The following is a 17,500-nucleotide window of genomic DNA, read 5'->3' as shown; positions in this document are numbered from 1 at the left end:
TTTTTTCCTTTTTTTTGTACGGGACTTGCATTACTTTTTGCGCTTGGCCATTGTTTCATGTAGTGGAACGAAGAAGACAAGGAGCACAGTAAATTTATATCGAGATCATAATAGATAAGAAATCGAGCGTGAATGTTGAAAGAGAACGTGAGATTGCGTGAAAACGAAGCCATGCATTTCTCTCTTTCTCTTTCTCTTTCTCTCTCTCTCTCTCTCTTTCTCTCTTTCTCTCTCTCATCACGAAAGATGATGCACGTTTTACTCGATGCACGCGCTGCAGTCGTCGTAGATGTGTACTATATCGGTCGTTATAGTTTAATTATAGCACGCAATGGACGAGGGTTCAGGGTCGACCGCAAAGAAGCTCCTTCGTTTCTCTCGTTAGTTAGTTTTACGTTCCTTCTCTCGCGAAACTCGTCGGACTCGCGTAAAAATGGCCGACTTGCGTGCCGCTTCTTCTTGCAACCGAGTACCACGCACGAGTTGCCATAATAATATACAAGATGCATGAAATATCTTATTTTATTTATACGAAAATCGAGATTATCAACTTTTCCATGAATTTATATATATATATATATGTATATATACATATATATATATAATCGTTTCGATTATCTTTTCGTGCGATCTTTAATTTTTAATAACGACGGAATAACATTTTGAATTTTATTCATAACGTTTGTTTTATTTTTCATTATTACTTTTCTATAATAAAAATAATAAAAGAGATTTTTATGAATATAATTTAATTAATTATTATATATACATATATATTTATGTATATAATTTTAATCTCTGGAAACTAAAGCTATGTAAATTAAATGCATTTACATACATCAGAATAATCTTTCAATATAGAAATAAATTGATAAATATACGTATAATAATTCTTTTTGTATTGAAAATTAATTGTGCAATTAGATTCAATAAGATATTAAAAAGAAATATATATATATATATATATGTATTTCTTTATATGTATATATATATATATATATATATATATAAACAGTGATAAAAATATAATATCGTGTATAAAATTAATAACGTTATATCAAAAAGAAAAAAAAAAACGAAGTTCGGGGATAAAAATACGATTGAAAAATAAGATTGAAAATCTCGATGGTATTTGAATCGATTTAAGAACTCGGTTAAAAGAGAACCTTAGTGGCACTCGAGAAGGAGAAGGGCTTATGCGTGCGACGACTCATCGCGGCACGGTAAAGAAAGAATAAAAGGAGTAAAAGAGAGAAGGAGGATGAGGAGGATGAGGAGGATGAGGAGGAGGAGGAGGAGGAGGAGGAGGAGGAGGAGGAGGAGGAGTCGTAGAAGGTAGAAGTGCAGGTGCGCAGGATGGAAGAAGATGATGATGAAGAAGACGAAGAAGATGGAGAAAAGAAATTGGAGAGAGGGCGTCGGTCGTTTCGCTGCAACGCCGCTGCGACCATAAAATCATCGACTCTTCGAGAAAATACGCGTGCAATGCACGAATGAAATTCTTATTTGCTTTTTAACTCTTTGAATTTCTCATATAGACCGATTGAATAAAAGCACACGGTTATTATCAATATTATTATTATTATTATTATTATTATTATTATTATTATTATTATTATTATTATTGTTATTATTGTTATTATTATTATTATTATTATTATTATTATTATTATTATTATTATTATTATTATTATTATTATTATTATTATTATTATTATTTAAAATAAGACAAAAATATTACCCATAGAAATTTATTTCTCTTTTGTCACACAAATAATTTAAATAATCAGTAATCTTTTTATTATTAGGTATTATCATTTTCCAATTTGGATCAACATTCCAAGTATTTATTTTCCTTTTGTCGCAATAAATAAGTATAAAAATCGATAGATAATCACTATTAACATTCTACAATTTAATTTATCTCCAAGTTTAAACAAAAAAGAAAAAAAATATATATATTTATATATACGTATATAGATATATATTGTATATATATATATATATATATATATATATATAATATTAAAATGTATAACTTATATTAAGTATTAACAATAATATTAATTACAAGTATGATCCCATTAATAATTAATGTCTTAAACAAAAAAATAAAAATAAAAAAGGAAATTGAGGCGAGACTTTTAAAAAAAAAAAATAACTAGATATATAGCGTTATAGAGGGTTAGAGGAAAAAAATATTACTCAAGATGAAACTTCACTCATGATAGTTTATCAGAATTAAATGAAGCCCTTGAAAGAAGGTAGTCAGTAGTCGAGGGGAAGAGTTCAGAAACGAGGGGAATGGTTTGAACGTTTCGCACGCGATCGAAGACTATAGTAATCGAGATAATCACGAGATTTCCCATCGCTTACCACGATGGATATTGCTCCTTTCTCAGTTTCCTCTTATTTATTTTTCTTTTCCTTTTTTCATTCTTCATTCTCTCTATATATCTCTCTTTCTCGAAGGAAAATACGAACGTGCAAGTTGGTACTTCTTACCAGGTTGATGTAATTAAGATGATAGCGAGTTATTATATCTCGTGAATGTGTGTGGTAGTTAATCGATTAGAACGAGATATATAATTCTTTTAGAGTAAAAAAATGTCGATCGGATGATCGATAATACGATCGAGATCGGTATAGAGGCGTTAAACGATTCACGATAAAGTTTCGTTATTGATATCATCTCGATGAGACTTGTAGATTATTAACGCACAATCAAAATTTTTAATTATTAAAGATATTCGAAATTTTGTCCATTTTTTCTTCTTTTCGTTTTTTATTTATTTATTTATTTCTTTTTTCTCCCTTTTTTTTCTTCACCTTCTCGAGACCCAATTATTTTCCTTCAATATTGATATCGGGGTATGTTAAATGTGTTTCGGTTATAAGAATGTTGTTCGATATAAAAAAATTAAATGTCAATTTAGTCGTAAAAGATAATGATAAGTTATTGCTTTTCGCGCAATATCTCGAAATTACATTTGAGAAAATGTCAAGGTGTCCTTGTCGATACATTATCTGCTTGTTTTAAAGTCACCATTGAAATGTTCTTTTAAATATATTCGATTCCTTTTTGTTAGATCGAAAGTGCGATTAACTAATTGGTCGAATCTTTGGTGTGTCTCTTATAGAAGTATTTTTATTGGAGAAGAAAACATTTTTAGGGAGAAAAAATTAAAAAACAAAATATTATATTACGAAGGTTAAAACGAGAAATAGAATTAAAAATGTTCGACAAATGATCGTAATTCTGATCGATGACAAACAAATATAAATATAATAAGAAAATTAATATCTCGATCGTATCTTACAAAAGGAGTAACATAATTTAATATAAAAAAGATTTATTTAAAATATTACATACATAGTATTTTACGTCTCTTATTTAAAAGCAAATACAATAGGTACACGCGTTTGTAACTTAAAAAACTAAACATTATTAATTACGTTTTACGTCGTCCAATGAAAAGAAAAAGAAAGAAAAAAAAACATACACAAGAAAACAAAAAGAAGACAATTAAAAAAAAAAAAAAAGCGATCTCGCCTCTGGTCTGAAACCCCGTGTCATGTTGACGTTCAATCGTTCTGACATTTCGACATAGTGAAATTTACGAGCGAGCGATTGCAAAAGAAAACAAAAACGAAAAATAAGAAACAGAACTTAAAATAAATAAATTAAAGGAAGGGAAAAAAGAAACAAAACAAAAAAGAAAAAAAGAAATAAAGAAAAAAAGAAAATGTTCGTTCATCGAATTGATTTTAAATGAACAGAGTTACCTCGCACTCGATTTCGCATTCGAATCCGTACTTCTCTAAACTTTCACTTTACCGACGCAATTTTAGAAAAGAAATCATAGCAAGCATACATTTATATATACATACATACAACGTAGATGAATACATACATACATACATACATACATACATACATACATACATACATATATGTAGATTAAAGCATGAAATTTGATTCGGGATAAAGACGAACATCATTGGGAAAGCCCGAATTTATTGAAACAAAATCGATCTATTTATCTGTCGATCTTCGAGAAGATCACAACTAAATAATATTCGATCGAGATCTCAAGCTTCGTTCTTGAGAAAGAATAGGCTTTCGTCGTGACGGAGACGAGGGTCTGGCAAAAGGTACGAGAGAGAAGTCTTTCGCGTCGGCACTCCTTCTTCTTCTTCTTCTTCTTCTTCTTTTTTTTTTCTTTTCTCGATTCTACTCTTCGACTCGATTATTCTTCTTAATCAAAGCTTATCCTGTAATGCCTGTCGAAGTTCCTCGGTGGCCTTGGCCACATCTTGGACCTGTCTCGAGTGAACTTCGGGTCGCACGTGTTGCACGCTCGAGTTTGACCTTCTCACGGAATTTCCGCTTCCGAATTTCGGCCGCGGAATTCTTACGCGTTGCACGTCGCTCAGCCAAGACTCCATATTTCAATTTTATTATCCTGAAAAAAAAAAAATAAAATAAAATAAAATAAAATAAAAGAAAGTTCAACCTTTTTATATCATCTTATTTTATAAAATGCAAATTATATTATAATTTTATATATACATATATATGTATGTATGTATGCATGTATGCAGATAGATTTTGCAATTTTTTTATATATAAATTTTAGCATAATTCTGTCTAAAATATTATATATATATGTATATATATTTTTTTTTCTGTTGAGCATATATAATGAAATCATTATAAATATTAAAATATTCTTTATATATTTGGATATAAATATTTTTTCTCGATTAACTAATCGTTACGTATAAATTCGAAATAGTAATAACAGTTTTTTTTTCTTTTTCATTAAAGAAATAATTGAAGTTAATTAAAGTTAATTTTTGTAATCGTAAGATCATTGACCCCGATCATTCCAGGTCCTTGTTTTTCTTCAACGTTAACGAGCCATTTTAAAACGTTAAACGCAAACTAATACACAAGCGTAAAATAACACAGAGACATACACGCACACAAACACCCGACATTCACGCATAGTGAAAGAGAGAGATGCACGAATTAAGACGAAACCATTGCTGCCATCCACGACGTTTGCCGCGCAAAAAGCGTATCGCGTTAACAAGCTAATTACAGTAGTCGCAGTCCTTACTCCTGATATCTGGCATTTAGTTAGCGAGTTAATTACCACCCATATCCCGCTACGTTGATGTCAGGTTATGCCATTTAGAGAACTATGCTCTACTTGTTTGTAAACGGGTGACCGTTTACGATCATTTTTCTTCAAGGATAAATCTTAGGATTTGCATTGTTGCTTAGTAGACATGTTTTTTATTTCTTTTTTCTTGGTTTCTCTTTCTTTTTGTTTTCTTTTTTATTAATTTATTACACGATTATAAAATAATATATTTTTTAGTATTGAAAATATTTTCGAAAAAAATTTACACTGAAGTATTATAATATTATAATAAACGTATAATAAATTTATTACCACATAAATTTTCTACGTCAATTTTGTTATGAAAAACTTCAATATTTAATACCATTGTAATATCAATAGTTAAATTTTGATTAAAGTATTGTGAAAAAATCATTAAGAACAAGTAATCTTAAATAACTCTACTTTACTTAACTACTATGTCTTGATATTAAAGATTTAAAATTATTAAATACTGGCAAAAAAAGAAAAAAAAAAAAAAAGGAAAAAGGAAAGAAATGGAGAAATACTGATTTGATATTAAGAATATTATAAGGAGAAAATTAAACGCGATATAGTCTTTGGATTAATTGTATTAAACTTATCGCTAAACAATAATTTTCTATATTTTTATATGAAAAACTGATTATTAATGAATAACACGATATTATTTTAGCGTCGAAAATATTCGAGAAAATAATTAATGTTGAATAACTGTAACTTATCTACGGTCTAACTCAAACTAGTAAATAACCGGCTGACTTTTAATTACGAAGGAAGGTTAAAGACCCGTATAGCACGTATACCATAAAAGAAATATATCGTAGAAGGAGGGAAAGAGAGTACAAAAAGGAAGAAGGAAGACAAGGAAGGAAGAAAAGAGATGGAGAGAGAGAGAGAGAGAGAGAGAGAGAGAGAGAGAGAAAGAGAGAGAGACGTTAAGAAGGGTGGAGTAGAAAGAGTCCGTCTTAGTCCGACAAACAGCGAGGTGGCCTAGTGAACGTTTTAGCCTCGAGGCAATCGACCATGCACGTCGAATGATTCAAGACTGATTAAAATGCGAAGCAAGTAGTTCTGGCGAGTCGACACGCCATCGGATGGCCCAGTGACATCCTCTCGTTTTTTTCGTCTCCTTTAGCACATCCCACCCGCCGCCCTCACCCCCTGCCCCCCTTTCCTTCTTCATGAACTTCTTTGCCTCTTACGACCCACTTTTTTCTCTCTCTTTTTACCTTGTCAGTAAAGTGGTCTGCTGCCTCTTTTCTCCCTCCTCCGCGCCCCCCCCCCTACCCTCACCATTTGTTCTTTCCTCTTTTAAATTTCTTTTCAATTTAATAATTACCAATTATAATTCGAGGTTGAATACGATGAATCATTGAAATGGTTTAAATAAAAATTATATAATATATATATATATATATATATATATATATATATATATATATATATATAATTGTAATATATTTTCGCTTTGATCGTCAAGTAAGAGTAAGATCGATAAATAAGAAAAGTTTTATTGATAATTCATGTCATCTGAGTCATCGATTGTAGTAGATAGCATTGAGTCGAGCTGTAAACTTTCTACATATTTATCGAAAATATCCGCGTTACATACGTATTTTTGTTTGAATAAAGAAGAGGCGAGAGAGAGAGAGAGAGAGAGATACAGAAAGAGAGAGAGAAAAAAAAAACAAGCTTTAATGAGCTCGAGTTAATAAGGAAAAATATTGTCATATTGACATCGTATGTTGGTATGTCGGCGAGGATAAACTTTCAAGTGACGTATTTTCAATTCGAACTAATTATAAATTTGATGTTGGAACGAAAAAATGATATGACGATATCTATTAATATTTATCATTCGTTTATCATTATCGATGATAAATCTATGCTTTTTATCCGATATTTATGCCATTGATCATCGTCGATTCATGAAAATAATTACATATTACTATTACTTGTTTGGAAATCTTTCATCGTATCTTTTCATAATAAGATACAAGGATGGACACTCGATTCGAAACGAGTTCGGTGAACGACTTCGTTTTAGCGAACTTTTACGATCTTGTTTACGCGCGGCTACGCGCGAATCTAAACTCGACGTTTCTCAAGATGACGACATATATACACAAGAGCCGATCTTGTTATTGTCGATGGCTTCTTAAGTGGACAACGAAAGAAAAAATTTTACATCATCAATTTTTAACGAGTTCATAAACAATTTTTAATCCAATTCGCATAAAGGAAAAAAAGAAAGGATGTGAGGGAGTGGATGGGGAAAGTGGGACGGGGGAAGGAGTGATGCTGGGAATAAAGGAAAAATTCTCATATATCATTATTATTTTTGATTTAAAAAAAAAAAAAGAAAAAAACAAAAATGATATACGAAAGATATGATCGGTCCATTGATATAAATTTCAACGAGAGATAAAACAATCGATATTGAAATAAAAAAGTTCTTTTATGCTTTCGATCAAAAGATACACGAGATATTGTATTATATTTGTCATTTATTTTTACTTAATAATCCCTTTTTATTTAAATTTATTAATTATTTTTACTTGAACATTTTTTACTTTCTAATAGTGTATTTTGGGTCAGCGCTTGTGCATGTCTATTTGAAGAAAGAAAAAAAAGAAAAAATTACAAAATAAAATATCGTTGACATATTATCCATTCGAATTTTATAATCGTTTCGTTAGAGCTCATAAACTGCTTCGAGTTTTGTACTTCACGACGATCACGACGATTCGCCGACGAATAAATTAGCAATTAACAAGTGTGCTCGTTCTCCGTCGAACTTCCTCGAACGGCGAATTAGCAAAAGAGAAAATTCATTTGACGAATGATAAGAGATGCACGAAACCGGTTAAAAATATAAATTCCCAGGCTTTGGTGGTGAGAGAGTACCGTAAAGGATTAACGGTCAATCTTTCAAGAAACAAGAGGAGACTGTGAGAAACTAGAAGGGAAACGGGGAAAAATTTCTGTCGATGAAACTAACAGGATGAATAACGCGATTTCAAGATTTCAATGATCTAAGAGAATAATCGAACAAAGCGAAAATTATATATGAAAAATTCATTTAATCTTCTATAACTTTAAAATCATTTACATACGTTTAATTGTTATATCTTTATTATATACTTCATTATATAATTTTTATAATACAATTATAATATAATTATATATATATAAATATATATATAAATATATATATATATATATATATATATATATATAAAATCGATCTAAATATCCCTATTAAATATATTATAAAATAATGTCTAAATTCAAAAGATAATATACAGATATACAATATTATACAAATATAAATAAATATATATATATATATGAGTGTATGTTTGTGTGTATGTGTATGTGTGTGTGCGTGTGCTTATTTTTTTTAAATTTATAATAATTTTATCGACAGAAAATTAATCGTTACTATGTATTCGAAGTTAAAAAGAAAAAAACTTTTTCAGTTACAACATACGCGTGATATGATATTTTTATTAAAATAAAAAAAAAAAAAAAAAAAAAAAAAAAGAAGATCCGATCGTAGAGAGTTAAATAATATATATATATATATATAAAAGAAAAAAAAATAATTATAATAATAAAAAGAAAGAAATCATCGGAATATTCCCTCGTTCGTTTCAAATTAAATTTAGCGACGATCGAACGAACGTTGTAAACTCAAAGAAACGTTCTTGCTAGATGTCGTTAAAGATAATAACGCGTAATATCTATACGTATGTATGATCGAAGCGAAAGGAATGAACGATCGATCGATCGATTGGTCGATGTTGTCCTTCGATGCAACGAAATAAATACATATATACATACACGTATACGTACATGCACATATACACATTTCAAGTTATAAAATACTTTCGAGAAAAATTATGCGACGAATAATAATAGATCGTTCGATAATGATATATCGTTAAAAAGGTATGCAAGAATAAAAATCAGACAGACAGATAGGCAGACAGAAGCAAACAGAAAGAGAGAGAGAAAGAGAGAAAAAAATATTCGAGTAAACAAATGATTTTCAATCTCCTTACCTTCGAGGATCGATATTTCTTCTTTATTTTCTAATCTCTTCTTATCTATCGTCTTCGACAATACCGTTTAGAAACGTTTGACTCGCGTAATAAAGAGGACGTACGGACTGGCGGAGTGTTAGGAGAAGGAGGTGGATAGAGGGATAGATAGATAGATAGACAGAGAGAGAGAGAGAGAGAGAGAGAGAGAGAGAGAGAGAGAAAGATAGAGGAGCAAGCGAAAGGAGAGAGAGAGAGAGATAGAAAGAGAAAAAGAAACGGAAAGAAAAAAGAGTCAGCAAAAATCTTGATTGTTGATATATTGGAAAATAATGAGTTGTCAAGGAGAGGGGGTGGAAACAGTAGGAGATATCTCGCGTATGGAAAATCGATCGGACTCCGAACGATTCGAGACTCGAACGCTAACTGACGAGCTCCTACTTGGCCAGGTTCACGTTTACCTGCTGCACGATGATCAGGAGCGCGACTCTGCGAGAACGCTTTGGGAGAACGAACAGCAAAAGTAAGCAAGCAAGCAAGCAAGCAAGCAAAGCAAGCAAGCAAGCAAGCAAGCAAGCAACGTGTGCGAGAGAAGCGAGGCCGAGAAAGCGGAAGAGAGACAGAGAAAGAGACAGACAGAGAGAGACAGAGAGAGAGAGAGAGAGAGAGAGTGAGAGGAGGAAGAAAGAATCAAGGGGGGTCTCTCAAAACGAAAGAGGAAGGAGGATGAGGCTGATGATGATGAGGAGGAGGAGGTGGAGGAGGAGGTGAAGGAGGAGGAGAGGGGTTGGTCAGGGCGAGAGAGGGACAACTTGGAACAGGTGAGAGGTTTTACCTGATGGTGGGATTGAAAGATGGAAAAAGTGGGGGAAGAGAAGTTGTACAACGTTGCCAACTTGTGCTCGTCGAAAGATATCCCCATCTAGGATTCATACGAGTTACGTGTGCGTATACAAACGTGTGTTTTATCTCTCTCTCTCTCTCTCTCTCTCTCTCTCTCTATTTCTCTCTCTCTTTCTGTATCTCTCTATACCTCTCTTTGTCCCTGTTTGTCTTTTTCGATCTCTCTCTCTCTCTCTCTCTCTCTCTCTCTCTCTTTGTTTTTCTCTTTCTATCTCTTTCTCGTTCTATCTATACATTCCAGTCCATTGATATCGCAGTAAAAGACTTTCTCGAGAGATTCCGTTCCATCCATCCGCATGTAAAAAGGGGAAATATACGACGCGCCGAACATTTATTTTCAAACGAATGGAGCTGTCTAGATTTGTCTCTATTTCCTGTGTTTTCTAATGTCTCTCTATAAATGTGAACGTTCGTTTAAGATATACACTATAACAGGTATAAATATTTAATCTTTAATTTATATTAATTATTTAATCGTTTTTCCTTCTTCGTTTTTCTTTAACACGATTAATTTTGTTATTATTTTATCGGTTAAACGATTCATTATATTATGGATAATTTATTATTATTTAATCTGTATAATATAATAATAATAATAATAATAATAGTAATAATAATTAGAAAATATTAACATTGATTATTATATTCTTATGAATAATAACGTATGTTCATAAAATAAAATATATTCCCATTACGTAATAATAATAAAATCATATGCTTTAATCGATTAAATAATAATAAATTATTTAGAATGTACTCTTCATGAACGGTATTTGAATGAACTCGTCATGAATATTGAATGAACTCGTCACGTCGCATTGGTGACGTGACGACGGTCATTTGTACTTAGAAACACTTATTGGAGGATATTTTATGTTATCTGATAAGAAAAGAAATCAATTTTTTATGAAAAAATTACTTAAAATTAAAAAAAACTAAAAAAAAAAAAAAAAGAAAATAGAAAAAAAAACTAAATTACGTCACGCCAAGGGTTCAATTTACTGCGTGATAAAAGTACAAAAAGAAAATTATTTGTATTAAGTCGTTTTTAATTACATCAAATTGAGATTAATTAGTGCAATGCTTCGGAATTGCATAATTAAAATATAATTAAACCTCGTTAAAAATCGTATTAATATGTAAAAAAAAAAAAAAAAAGAAGAAAAATGAAAAAGAAGAAGTTAATTTTCATTTCGATCTAAGAGTCTTCGTTAATATAATTTCATTCAGTATATCTCAATCTATCATTCCGAGAAACATATTTATTCGTTTAATTTTTACAATGAACATAGAAATGGAACGTCATATTTTATTACTATGAATCGATATTTACCGAGACTTCATAAATCACGAAAAAACATCTAACCTCTCAAAGACTCTCACACTATTATCTTCCTTTTTTTTTTTACTGTCTTCATACAGCCAACAACTCTCCCTCCCTGTTATCCCCGGCAGCACTACAATCGTTTACTCATTGTCAGAAGCGATGACGTTGTCTCGTTAAAAGGAAAAAAAAAATAAGAAAGAAAATAAGAAAAAAAATAAAAAAAAAAAAGAAAGAAAGAAAGAAAGAAAGAAAAAACGTTAAGTGGTAGAAGCCCCCCATTCAACCGGAGGAAAGTGTACTTAGGTACATACATACGTTGAAACGTTCGAAGTAAGAATTGACATTATAGGGACGTGTCGAAGGCAGTGACCTCGAGACAGACATTTTCTAAAAGAGATCTATGAAAATAGGCGGGGGGAAAAAAATCAAAAAGAAAAAGAACAATAAATGAAAGAGAGAAGAAATGAAAAGAAAGAAAGAAAGAAAAAAGAAAAAAAAGAAAAAAAAAAAAGAAAGAAAAAACATATGGAAATTAAAATTAAAAATTAAAATGTACGAAAATGAAAACGAACAGGAATCGTTCGACGAAAGTAAAATCGTCTTGCAGATGCAAATTTATTACGTAACGATTGTGGAGGCAGTGTTTCTCAACTTATGAATCGTCGTTTGAAATTTTTACTACCTTTCGGTAAAGAACGATAAAACGATTTTTTAGTGTATTCGATAATAATGAACATTTATCGGTCGCAATATCGTTGTTGTACCACATTGATAAATAATATCCGCAATGGATAAGGTTAAAATATTTCAGATAAAAGATTGAGCGAAAAATGAAGAATTTTATAATAATCGAATTCTTTTCCTTTCCTTGTTTTTTTTTTTTTCTTTTTTTCTTTTTTTGTTCGTTCGATCAACGACTATAGAGATCATAGAGATGCTTTCTAATTGTACGATCGAACGTTTGAACATGAACATTTTACGTTCGGAGCATTCATATTAAACGTGAGTAAGTACGAATATGTACAACGTACTTAAGCAGATACGCAAGAAACACGAGCGATTAGAAAGCCACGAAAGGCTTGACTTAGATCGCGACGTATCTTTTTCAGCTAAGAGAAACTCGCACGGTACTTACTTAGTTGCTCCTCCCTTTTTTCCGGAATAGAGGAACGAATCTGAACGGAGCGGCTCTCTAAATTATGATTCATTCAGTCGATGAGTCACATCCCGCCGATATAAAGATATCAGGAACGGTAAATAATCTAGCCAAATAGCCTCGGTGGAACATGAAAAATGAAAAAAAAAAAAAGAAAAAAAAGAAAAAAGAACATTTCAAACTTGAATGACTTCCGACGAGATCTCATAAATTATTCGAGATTTTCCTTTTTTCCTTTCCTGTATTATATGGAACAAGTAAAAAAGAAAAGAAAGAAAGTAATTAAAAAAGGATGAAAACATTAGAGGACCAATCAAAACTCGGAATCTCTTAATAAAGTAGCATGAAAAAAGGATTTGCGTATTCCGACATTGACTTCTTTATTAATTCGAGTAAAGACGAAGAATTGATTTATTTCTTAATAATATGTTTGCATCTATTTCAATAATTAATTGGCATATTAATAAGACAAACCGTATAACGATGCATTTCGATAAATAATTTATTAACAAATAAGACGAAATTTATGACAATCGATTTCATTAATAACCAATTTTGTATATTTTCGCTAAAACGTATTTTATGATAATTGATAATTTATAATTTTATGATAAATAATTTCTTTATCGATAAGGCAAAAACTTAATGAAAACGAAATTATACGATTAACTCGTTTAATGAAATTCAGGATAATGCCTTTTGCAATATAACAATTTATTTATTATTAAAACGAATCTTACGATGAAACATCTCTTTATGTTCAACTTATAATCTTATTTTCGTAGTATCGATAAAAGAAAAGATAAGAAAAGAAAAAAAAATAGGATAAGAAGATAGAAAGATAGAACGAATGAGAATCTTGCGAATTGACAAGCTTTCGTTAAAGAATTAGAACACGTTCCATTCTTTGCTCGATCAATCGATCGTACGGATTTCTCGCTCGTCGGCGAGTAAGGAGAGCTCTTTCGAATATCGTTCGCGCTTATCTCTGGAACCGGTTTGATCGAAGGATCATTCTTCGTGCTTCTTAGAAGAGGATTAGTCTGTACTTTCGTATCGGACCCTTCTTCGGCTCTTCTTATTGCGAGTGATCACTGACAAAGGGAATCGGCTCGAGACGACACTTCGAACTTTTTGAAAGGACAATGAAGACCTAAACGGCCTTTTTATGGCTTCTTCTTTCAACTACTTTTTACTTTATTTGCTCTTATTGTCAGATTTGAGATGTCTTTTAAAAAGATAAAAGTTAACGACAAAATCGATCATTATGTATACATACGTATATATGTATTTATATATATATATATATATATATATATATATATATATATATTATTTTTTAAACGATTTCTCAATTTAACGAGTTATTGTAAAATTGAAAGCATTCGAGAGTAGGACTAAAAAGGGAAGAAAAAAGATGTAGGAAGAAAGAGATTTTTTTTCTTTTTTTTTTTTTTTTTTTGATTATTACTATTATTACCATTACTTATAAAAACACGCACGAGTTCGTTCAACTCACGTGCATTACATCAGATAAAAAAAAAAAGAAATGGAAACCAGTTTGTGAGTGACACCTACGCGTTCAACCTGGTCGAACAAAGACGGAAATTTGTCAGTGATATCGAAAAAGTAGATACTCGAAACAAATGCGATAAACGATGATAACGATTTATATCGATCGTCGAATGATCTATTTTCAATCGACGTTGTCAATTATCCACAAAGAGAAAATATATATATATATACATACATATTATATATATATATATATACATATTATATATATATATATATATATATATATATATATAATCCAAGAGGTTATATTTATATTATTTATTTCATTAAGAATATATCGATTATTATTATTTACAGACATGTCTCGATTAAATTCAGCCAGAGAATTTTGAGAATGATCGATAATTAATTTAATAATAAAAATTTTATTACATCATGTTCCATTAAATTTAAACGGAAATTATAATTATTTATAAAAATTATTCGTTTGTTGTTCCCTTAGTTCACTTTCGATAGAATTTATCAATGGGACAAAATTTTCCCTGTTGAAATCTCTATTCTATTTCAGATAAAAAATCTTTCGTTTTAACGCGAGAGATAAATTATTCGATCGCACGGACGATTTTTTGGAACGGGAGGAAAAAATAAAAAAGACAAAAAAAAAAAGAAAAAAAAAGGAAAAACAAAAGAATGAACAATGACCAGAACGGTATTATGGGTCACCATCGGAGAAAGTTTCGACGCGTCTCCACGTTCCGTTATTTACCTGGAAGGACCGGAACGACGGTGGGGAGGCTGCGGTCACCGTTTTATGATTTCGCGAAGTAGGTCAATTATCGAGGTGCACCGAGCCACGTCGTTTCATTGCTTCGTCTAAACGCACAGTGAAAATATCACCTTTAGCTTATTGAGTCTGTATACGATTTATTAGATTTATAAACTATAAGTTTTGAAAATAAATCGTATCTTTTCGTACGAAAAAAAATACGTACGAAAGATTCAATTATTATACGTACACTCATCGTAACAACAATTATAATAATTAACACTAGTAACACGTTAATGATTATTTCACAGAAATTGAAATACATTCGAATAATAATATAATAATTATCATCAATATTTCTTTTTTCGTAATGTAAAAAAAAAAACAAAAAAAAAAAAAAAACAGCTCTTGGAAAAGGGAAGCGCAATAAAATCGAACGATGATATTTATGAAAAGAATCGAAATAATACGAATTTTAATAGATTTCAATCATTTCTATTCTATCTTCATTTTATTATTATACGATTATAATGATATCTACTATAAACCATTAAGAATTATTTCTGACACAAGTATACATTCTATCCAATAATAATATAATAACATAATAATAATAATAATAATAATAATAATAATAATAATAATAATAATAATAATAATAATAATAATAATAATAATAATAATAATAGTAATAGTAATAATAGTAATAATAATAATAATAATAATAATAATAATAATAATAATAATAATAATAATAATAATAATAATAATAATAATAATAATAATGATAATGATAATAATCCCATCATCAACTTTCACATTGCATTGAAAATCTCTTGAAATTAATGATACAGATATTTCGATAAATTCGAATGATTAATATGATCTATGCATTAAACTCGAAGAGTCGAAGTTGTTTATGACGTTAAAAAAAAAAAAAGAAAAAAAAGATAAGGAAAAAAAAATAGCAAAAAAAAAATAGCAAAAAAGAAATATATTCTTCTTCCATCCTAATCAATGTTAATAGAATAAGTTTAGAATACGTTTTGTAAGAGATTTTCTCGCCCCCCTCAAAAAAAAAAAGAAAAAAAGAAAAAAGAGAAAAAAAATAGCGAAGAAGAATTTAAGAAGGGTAAAAAAAGAAAGAAAGAAAGAATGAAAGAATGATCGAGAAATGATCTAAGGATGTTAATCGGAAGAACTTGGGTGTGTTCCATTTCTTTTTTGATCCTTCGTCGCGACGCAGGAGAGCGACGGAGGATGCGATGATAGCGACGCCGAGATGATCGGTAATGGGAGGCGCGGAGGAGGAGGAGGAGGAGGAGGAGGAGGAGGAGGTGGAGGAATAGGAGGAGGAGGAGGAGGAGGAGAAAGGGAACGCGATATGGAGGAGGATGAGGAAGAAGGAAGGGAAGAGAGGAGCTCGGATGGTGGAGGTGGTGGAGGTTTCGGTGGTTGGAGGTCCCACCTACTCGGTGGGCTGACGCAGCGTGTGAAATCCTGGTACTGGGGCGCCAGGCCCCTCGTAAGTTTTATATTAAACAAAACCAACAACAAGCGTCGACATAAAAAAGAAAAAAACAAACAAAGAGCAAAAAAAAAAATAAAATACAAAATCAAATATTAACACGCACGGTTATTTACATACTTTCGTTTTCGTATCTATGCATATAAGGCTCGTTCGTACGTTTTATAATAAGATTTGTTTCTCACACACGTTTTTTTGACATACATATGTAGGTATGTAATATTTCTTCTTCTTTCTTTTTTGTTGTTTTTCTCTCTCTATCCTTTTGTTTTTGTTTTTGTTTTTTTTTTTTTTTGTTGATTTTCTTCTTTCCTTCAATCGAAGATAACGTCGTTCACGTGTTCCCTTTAATCGTACATTTTTAAAATGGAACGGGAGGAATGATTATCGATCGATCGTTAATGTTTATCAAAATTTATTTGACCGTATAGAGTTGCATATCTTGCCGAATGATATTTATTATTATTATTATTATTATTATTATTATTATTCTTATTATTTTTATTATTATTATTATTGTTGTTGTTATTGTTGTTGTTATCATTAGTATTATTATTTATTCTTATTATTATTTATTATTCTTATTCTTATTCTTTTTATTATTATTATTACTGTTGTTATTATTATTATTATTATTTTATTATTATTATTATTCTTATTATTATTATTATTATTATTTTTATTATTATTATTATTATTATTATTATTATTATTATTATTATTATTAATCGCGAGAATTGTTTCAAACCAAAAATTAATAAAAGAAGAGGAAAAAGGAAGAAAAAAGAGAAAATTTCAATATCCTTTGATTTTTTATAAAGTGAAATGACATAAAATTAGATCAAAGTTGGTCTAATTAATTTAAAACGAATCTTTCTAGTCGGTTAATAATTAACAAAGCATCCGAAGTTTCCAAGAGATCGTACATGAGAAAAATAAATGTCGAATTGCGCGAGTTTTCTCTTTCTCTCTCTCTCTCTCTCTTTCTCTCTCTCTCTCTCTCTCTCTCTCTCTCTCTCTCTCTCTCTCTCTCTCTCTCTCTCTCTCTCTCTCTTTCTCTTTGTCTTTCTCTCTCTATCTCT

General features: G+C 30.4%; 1 protein-coding gene and 1 long non-coding RNA gene across 16 annotated transcripts in view; both read left to right on the top strand.

Moving 5' to 3' along the window:
- Positions 1-17,500, top strand: part of LOC124426608 (whirlin) — an 80,262-nt gene that overhangs the window by 56,314 nt on the left and 6,448 nt on the right. For 12 of the 15 annotated variants that reach the window (XM_046968493.1, XM_046968491.1, XM_046968490.1 and 9 more), the window contains one exon: positions 16,137-16,415. The exons of the other annotated variants lie outside the window; for them this stretch is intronic. In XM_046968493.1, the coding sequence (XP_046824449.1) occupies positions 16,137-16,415 (279 nt within the window). The remainder of the gene's footprint in view (positions 1-16,136; positions 16,416-17,500) is intronic. 15 annotated transcript variants of the gene reach the window in all.
- Positions 8,493-12,101, top strand: LOC124426611. The gene is made up of 2 exons (XR_006942767.1): positions 8,493-10,558; positions 11,546-12,101. It is a non-coding gene; the product is annotated as an uncharacterized LOC124426611 (long non-coding RNA).

Source organism: Vespa crabro, chromosome 9 (genome assembly GCF_910589235.1).
Source record: "Vespa crabro chromosome 9, iyVesCrab1.2, whole genome shotgun sequence".
Lineage (NCBI taxonomy): Eukaryota > Metazoa > Arthropoda > Insecta > Hymenoptera > Vespidae > Vespa > Vespa crabro.
The sequence above is the reverse complement of the archived record's forward strand: the minus strand, read 5'-3'. Positions and strand labels throughout refer to the sequence as shown.